Source organism: Peromyscus californicus, unplaced genomic scaffold (genome assembly GCF_007827085.1).
Source record: "Peromyscus californicus insignis strain IS unplaced genomic scaffold, ASM782708v3 Scaffold_6__1_contigs__length_162567912, whole genome shotgun sequence".
Taxonomy (NCBI): Eukaryota; Metazoa; Chordata; class Mammalia; order Rodentia; family Cricetidae; genus Peromyscus; species Peromyscus californicus.
Window position 1 is genome coordinate 43,086,208 of NW_026294584.1, and position 7,859 is coordinate 43,094,066.

Consider the following 7,859-nt stretch of genomic DNA (forward strand, 5'->3'; position numbering starts at 1 on the left):
GCCTCCCCACCCCCTTCTTTCTTTTCTTTTGAGACAAGGTCACACTATTTGCCCTAGCTGGCCTGGAACTGTATAGATCTGGTTCACCTCCAACTCATAGAGGTCCATCTACCTCTACTTCCTGGGTGCTGCTCAACATCTCTTTTTAAAACTCCTTTTTATTTTCAGGTGGGACTCTTTGGTGTCCCTCAAGCCAGTATTGCCTCCTCTGGCAGTGTCACAGAGCTTAATCAAGCCAGCAAGTATGGTACCACATAGAGTCAGTTACACACGGCTGGAGAGCATGAGAGAAGACCCAATTTTATAACTACTTTTGTGGCAGTCTTAAAGTTGAGCTGCTAGATAGATAACCAGTCTTAGTACTTGAATATGGGCTATGCACAGAAGCAAATAACATGGCATACTATAACTTCAGTGCCCGGCTTTGCTCCTTCCGGTGGCTCCTGGTGCTTAGGCCCAGCTCTGCTTCTTGTCTAGCTCCCATTCTCCCTTGCAGGATCTCCAAAGCCCATGTGGCTGCCCTCTGGTTTCTGTGCTCATATGGTACACATTCTTCCAAGCTACCTGAGAAAGCATGCATGAGCAAGCAGAGGTTTGAGCCATATCTAAAATTGTGTGGTGTGATAGTTCATACAGATCATCACAGCTGGGTATAGAATTGAAGGCTGCCAGCAATTCTGGAATGCTTGAACCAGGGTTCTTGAAGGCATGGCTCCATCATCTTAGTGTCCAGGTTTGCCATGGAGTCCGGTATTATTCTCATGCCCAAGTTTTTGTATATGCTCTCCCTTCCCTACTTTGTTCTTTTTTGGTTTCCCAAGACAGGGTTTCTCTGTGTAGCCCTGACTGTCCTGGATCTTGCTCTGTAGACCAGGCTGGTCTTGAACTCACAGAGATCCACCTGGCTCTGCCTCCTGAGTACTGGGATTAAAGGCATGTGCCATCACACCCAGCCCCTACTTCGTTCTTTCTAGAATCTTCTGGGCTTTTCGCTGTTACCCTCATGTTCTGAGAAAATGTGTGTGGGTGTCTGAATCTCTCATCATCCACTGTGCCAGGTGCACCAAGTGGCCTTTTCCTTGACAAACTCATTTTCTCCATAATAGAAGTTTGCTTGTGTGTCTGATTTCCCTACTTTCTAATCTTTTCTAGTATCTGGAAAACTCTCCTGTTATCTTACAACCTTTGGAACGTGTTTTATTTGTTGCACTTTTTGTTTTTAAAGTACTTTCATATTTCTCTTTTCTAGTTGGTTGTAGGATTTTGAAGGAGTTGTCCTGGGTTTTGTTGTTGCTGCTGCTGTTGTTTTTATGTGGCAGGGTCTCACTATGTAGTCCAGATTGGTTTCAAACTCACAATTCTCCTGTCTCAGCCTCCTGGGTATTGGGATTATAGACATACCCCATCACAAGTTTGGGGGCTTGAGGTTTGGTTGATTGATTGGTTGATTGGATGGATGGATGGATGCTTGCTTGCTTGGTTAGTTAGTTGGTTGGCTGACTGGCTGGCTGGCTGGTTGCCTGGTTAGTTTGGGTGACTGTTGTTTGTGCTGCCGGGAATCTAACCTAGAGCCTCATACATGCTAGATAAGATTTCTTCCACTGAGCTATACTCCCAGCTCCATATTTTGTATTTCTAAAATGGAGTTCCCTAGCCTGGAACTCCTGGGCTCAAGGGATGCTCCTGTCTCAGACTCGCACTACAGGTGTAGGTTTGGTGTTTGGGGTGTTTTGTTTTGCTTTGCTTTGCTTTGCTTTTAGTACCATCCCATTTTAAGACAATGATCTGTGAGGATACTGTGACAGCATTTGTTTTTGTTTTCTTCCGACGTTGTCTCTGTGTAGCTCTGTCCCTCTTATGAGTGACACATCAGAATGCTGCTTCGCAGGTTGTCCAGGGACAGAGCTAGGCAGCTGTGGACGTTAGGTCTAGTGACATTTAGGACAGCCACTCTGCTCACCTTACTTCACTGGAAGTATTTTCTTTGGGCTGAATCTCAAATGATCTGTCCCAGTGGTCTGGGTGTCAGGGTTTGGGTACCCACCTACTGATCCACTCGGTTAAATCCTAGTTCCTGTTATCAGCCTCCTCTGTCTTCCTGGAGGATCCTGAAGGGGGTTGGGCAGGATTCCAGCTTCTGCTTCACTAACAGTCAGAATCACTCCTTTGCTTTGTAGCTTCCCAAACATAGCCCTTCTCCGTCCGTTGTAATTCTACTTCCAACGGGAAGACATGGCCGAAGTGCACGATTGTTTGGCCCAATCGTGCTAACTGGAAAGGGGTCACCGTTCTCCGAGGTTCCATGACAATTGCTCTGCTCTGAGAATAGTGGGGCTCGAGAGAGATGGGGTGTGTGCTTGTTTGTTTTGTTGTTGCTTTTAGTTAACCCGAAAACACGTTTTTTTTAAATTATACCAGTCTGTGAAATCCTAAACTTAGTAGACAGGTGGGCTAGTTAGTTTTTTTTTCTTTCTTTTATCCACTCGACTCTGGAGGAAAGGACAGAGATGGACCAGTGACCAGACAACAGTATAAAAGACAGAAATTTGGTTTTCTGTTGTTTCTTTTCAAGCTGACAGAAGCTCGCATGGGCAGCTAGGGGCTGCAAGAGACGAGCAGCGGAGCAGAGTCTCAGAGGAGGTAGTCTTGCTGGAGCAGGGGTGGCCGGAAGTGTGGGAGGACTCGTACTCGATGGGCTGTGCTTGCTAGAGATGGAGGCAGGCAGGTCTGTGGAGGTGCTTCCAGTGTGCCCACACTTCTCTTTCCTGAGAGTCTGTCTTAAAGAACTAAAGTGAACTGAGAGAAGAGACTGACTGCCGGGTACCATGGCACACCTATAGTCTGAGCGCTTGGGAGGCTGAGGCAGTAGGATCAAGAGTTCAAGGCCAGCCTGGGCTACACAGCAAGACCTTGTCTCTAACAAAAAGAAAGAAAAGAAGTTGAAACGTATCTGTACCTGGAAAGCAGGTAAGTCGTTAACCTGGGGCTGGCAGCCAGCGGTACCCTGAAGGAACAGAGCCAGTTACTCCAGCCAGCACCTGAGTCCTGAGCACGGCCCCACCAACAGTCTTGCTTTGTCTCTCCAGGCCTGGTCCAGATCCCTGTGAGCATGTACCAGACTGTGGTAACCAGCCTCGCCCAAGGCAACGGGCCAGTGCAGGTGGCCATGGCCCCAGTAACCACCAGGATATCGGACAGCGCAGTCACCATGGACGGCCAGGCTGTGGAGGTGGTAACATTGGAACAGTGACATGCAGCCCTATCATGGCATCGTTTTCTAGTCTACTTCAAATTTTTTACATGTTTGCAGAGGTGCAATCAAATGGGATTAAGTCTCTCGACTTGGAAGAAAAGTTTTGGTAACCTTTTTTTAAAAAGGAAGAAAGGCAACAGATTTTGGAATCACATTTTTTTAAAGCACCACTTCTGGGATTTGGTGGAGCAAGAAACGACACCGATTTCACTGTCCCAAAAAAGCCAAATTGTGGCCGGACTTCTTTGTGCGGAAATGTGTGTATACTTATGTGTGTGTATGTGTGAGTGTGAATATATGTATATGTGTACATATGGACATACACATTTACATATGTGTATAAAGTATATATGTACATACATATATATGTATGAAACCCGCATGGAATTATTTGTATGAAATCAAGGTGAACTGTGGAAAAATAGCCCACCCAGTTTAGTGGGTGGTAGGGTACATGGCCAGACACAGTCACCTGGTTTTCGTTCGTACCAGGGTCATGCATTGAGCTACTGACAAACTCAGGCAGAGGTGACCACGTCCTTCACCAAAGCTGCCTCCCAGTGGCCGCCTAGAACTCTGCTAGATTCACGCGAGGGAAGGAGGATTCAGGACACAGTGCGGTCCAGAAAGTGCTTACGGAGTCCAGTCACCATGTGCTTTGCCAGCAGAGACTCTTCAGGCTGGCCCAGGTGCTGACCTTGCCTCAGGCAGGTAAATGCCCTACAGGCTCCTGGCAGGGGCAAGAAATCTCTCCTCCAGTTCCCATCTCCTCCCTTCCCGGAATCCTCGGTCTCGTGACTATTAAAGAGTTACTTTGGTTTCAAGGGCAGTCCAGAACCAGTTCCTTTGTGAACTGAAGGTAACAGGAGTGTTAAAGGCCTGAGGAAGTGCTTATGGAGCAGGCGGGTGTAAGTGCAGGGGGTCCGTGTGTGTGTGTGTGTGTGTGTGTGTGTGTGTGCGTGTGTGTGTGAGAGAGTGAAGGGGAGAGAATGGGAAGAGCATGGGAGGGAAGGAAGAGGGAGAAAACTTCATGAACCAGGGTGCACCCATGGAGCCGTGCTCTTCAGCTGTCCAGCCGTATCTTAACAGAGGAGACTGCCACATAAAGGACTCTGCCTGAGGCTCACAGATGTGTCAGGAGAGAAGGGACCATGCTCCTGGTTGGCCCTGCTCCAGGAGGACTCTGCAAGGACTGTTTTCCCAGACCCATCCTGGCAGCCCAGGCCTGGAACAGCTTTCCTGCTCACAGTGTGCATTGGACTGAACATTTTTAGTCACTGTGAACTGCTTTTCCAGCCGAAGCCCTGAGTCTCCAGCGGCTAATTCATCTGACTTCTTGACAAGCCAAATCTCCGCTCCTTGCGTACAGGGACAGCTCTCCCGCCCTCCTGTCCCCCCACGTGTGTGATAGTGTATTTAATGTGGTATTTTGGTTTTTGTTTTTTAATGAGACATTAAAAGATTCTTCATGTCTTGCTCAGCCTTTGAGAAAAGTTTCCGATTCTTATATTTGCTTGTTTTATATAAAACTATCCAATGTTTTTTGTATGTTCTTTTCTGTACGTAATGGGGGAGGAGCGGGAAATTTACATATAAAAAGTCCTGGTTCTACGATTTGTTATTTTTTTTAATTATTATTTTTTATCATATATTGTGAAGCTTTCCGGGGGCTTTAAGGTCCGCGTTCCTTTGTGGTTAAATAACCTCCCGATAGTTTGAGAAATTGCCAAGAAGAAAAAAAGCAAGTCCCCAATAGCAGAGCATGGATTCTGTGTTGTTCTCCATTCTGTCTAAACTGCCTCACTCAATAAATAGTTTAAATGTGGCAACCAAAGTGACCCTCTCTGTAGCAGCCTTGGCCTCTTGGGCTACAGGACTCTTGGGGAGGGGGGGTCGTTGTCCTTTTCAAAAGACGCACTAGGAGTCAGAGGTCTTTACCCTGGACACCCCAGGGGCTCCAGGAGAGTGCTGGGTGAGTACCACGTGCCCGGCTCAGTCTGTTTTCTGTATCATGATGTCCTGGAACAATCACCCTTCAGGAAGCCTCAAGATGGTTGGAAGGCTCCACTCTGGAATTAAAAGTCTAGGAGGGGTGAGGTGGTGCCTCTCCATCCTGGAGGGTCTCCCTGGTGAGGTGTTTGGTACAGGAAATGGCCTCAGAGAAAGAGGTCCAAGCAGAGCTGCTCTTGTGCCCTCACTTCCTGGCCTCTCACCCACCCACTTTACTCACTGTTTTAATGTGGCAAATGCCACCTTCCCAGTGTTTCCTGCCACGCCCTAGCTCGGCCCTTCCCAAAATTCCTGGGTCTTCTTACTCACCCTCTCTCTGCCCATTTTTGTTGGTAGATGTCTCAGTAAATTTCCTGCTGGTGGGATTAAAGAGTAGAGGGATGAAGAGGATGTTTTCCTTTGGTGTTTAACCTTGGCTCAGTGATGTCAAGTGCCTGCTTCCCTCCGTTTGCCACCGATGTTCTCCAGAGAAGGCAGGCCAGAGAAAGGAGTGGGTGCAGCAGCCCCGAGCACAGGTTGTCTGGAGACCCCCACCCCATCAGCCAGGGCCACTAAACTGCCCTGTGCCCAGGGGCCAGCTAAGTCCAGTCAGTGAGTAAGAGAAGCAGTGAGGTAAGAGACGGGCGTGAGCCGGGTGAAGTGGCAGACAGTTACCCAGTAGCCTCTCCAAAGTTAAGTGCTGGCATAATACCACTTCGAAGGCAGGTGGGCCTGGCTGCCTTCACAATTCCCGGAGAATCTGGGGATTGGGTTTTGACGTGAAATCTGATTTCATTAGCAAGATAAACTGGAGTATGTGCTCTGTAGGCAGGCACACACAATCTCTTTGTCAACTAGATCTGACCTAAGGGTCTGTTGAGGTTAAATTCACAAATACTGGCATGTCCCAGGAAAGTAATGTTTGGCATGGTCCTCCTGTAAGGTAGCTTGGCAGGTAAAAAGTGTTCGCTGCCAAGCCTGGTGATCTGAGTTTGGTTCCTGAAGTTCACAGGGGAGAGAACTGAGTCCCTGGGGTTGTCCTCTGACCCTCCATGGCACTTGTGAACACATGCACACATGCACACACACACACACACACACACACACACACACACACACACACACACACACACACACACACGGCAGTTGTCCATGAAAAGTAAGAGGAGGGATGCGGTTGTAGCTCACGCTTGCCTAGCATGCACAAAGCCTTTAACTGATTGTTACAGCCCCTGTGGTGAGCCTGTTAGAGCACCACTGTGTTGTGTCCCAAGGATCCACCATGTTAAGGAGCTCACCATTGTGCTGCAGATAGGAATCTGGGGCTCACAGAAGCCAAGACACATGCCAATCTAGGGATTCTTGGTCTTGCAGCTAAAGATATACACCCTGGTGGTGCCCTTGACTCCTGGAGTTACCTATACTCCAAGCTCAAGAGATGGCTGGAAGAACTGCTCAGGCCACAGGGCACAACCCAAGGTGGGTCAGCGCCAGACCCATCAACAGAAAACCAACTTGATTGTGGAGCAGGGTTCACATCCCCATTACCCCTCCACCCCGCCCCGCAGCCGGTGGGTCGGCAGGTCACTGGCCCAGGCCTCAGCTGCTTTTCACTGAGGTCACTGTCCACACCCGGAAGCTTTTAAAGTAAGAGGAAGCTGGGCAGTGGTGGTGCACGCCTTTGGTCCCAGTACTCAGGAGGCAGAGGCAGGCAGATGTCCATGAGTTAGGCCAGCCTGGTCAAAGTGAGTTCCAGGACAGCCAAGGCTACACCCAGAAACCCTCTCTAGGGGGGGGGAAAAAAAAAAAAAAAAGCCAGTAAAGTAAGAGGAGCTAGAGACAGCAAGGAGGCAGGACTCGGGCTGGGGCCGCACTCCAGCAGCTGCAAAGTGGAGGCTCTCCACCTGCCGCCATCCTTGGGGCTATGCTTCCCTCCTAAGAGCTTCTCCCTCCTGAAAACCTGGAGTTGTTTGCTAGCTTTTTTAAAGTGCTGGTGCCTGTAATGCATCTCTTCAGAGTCGGGAAAGGAAAGAAGGGGGTACAGAGGTAGGATGGGGGTAGGCAGGTTCCCAGAGAACCTGGGGTCTCTCTGGGGCTGTCGTAAGGAGACAGGACAGACAGGTGAGGTCAGGCCTGGGCCCTAATCCTGTCCACAGGCACTCCTAGCTCTTATTATGGACACTGACTTGCCCACAATTAGAGGATTTCTATAGAAGTAATAGTAGTTTTCAGTCCTTATGCTGTTAACCAACTGAATCTCTGTGAAGTACTGTCATCCTGAGCAACTCACTACAGAGAGGTCAAGTTAAATCACCAGGTTCACTCAGCTAGGGAGAGACAGAAGCCAGGGCAGGCCAGCCTAGAACCTGTGCCCAGAAATACTACTTCATATGCTTGACGGGAGAAAGTGTGGAGCGTGCAAGAACACCCAGTTCTGTTTTTTAAGTAGCTTAGCTGTTATTTGGGGGGAGATAGAGGTGCGTTCCCCAAAATTTAATGCACTTGCAGATGAAAGTGTTAGTGAGGCTAAGGGTGTAGCTCGTAGATTTCCTGTTTGGCATTTTCAAGGCCCCAAGTTCAATACCCAGCACAGCTGCTGGAGGGAGACTGTTAGCAA

At 48.8% G+C, this 7,859-nt stretch overlaps 1 protein-coding gene across 2 annotated transcripts in view; it reads left to right on the forward strand.

Annotated features, from left to right (window-relative positions):
• The window catches only part of Nrf1 (nuclear respiratory factor 1), a 116,791-nt gene extending 112,058 nt beyond the window's left edge, over positions 1 to 4,733 (forward strand). For both annotated transcript variants that reach the window (XM_052722282.1, XM_052722284.1), the window contains one exon: positions 3,087 to 4,733. In XM_052722282.1, the coding sequence (XP_052578242.1) occupies positions 3,087 to 3,250 (164 nt within the window). In that variant the 3' untranslated portion in view covers positions 3,251 to 4,733. The remainder of the gene's footprint in view (positions 1 to 3,086) is intronic.
• The last annotated feature ends 3,126 nt before the right edge of the window (positions 4,734 to 7,859 follow it).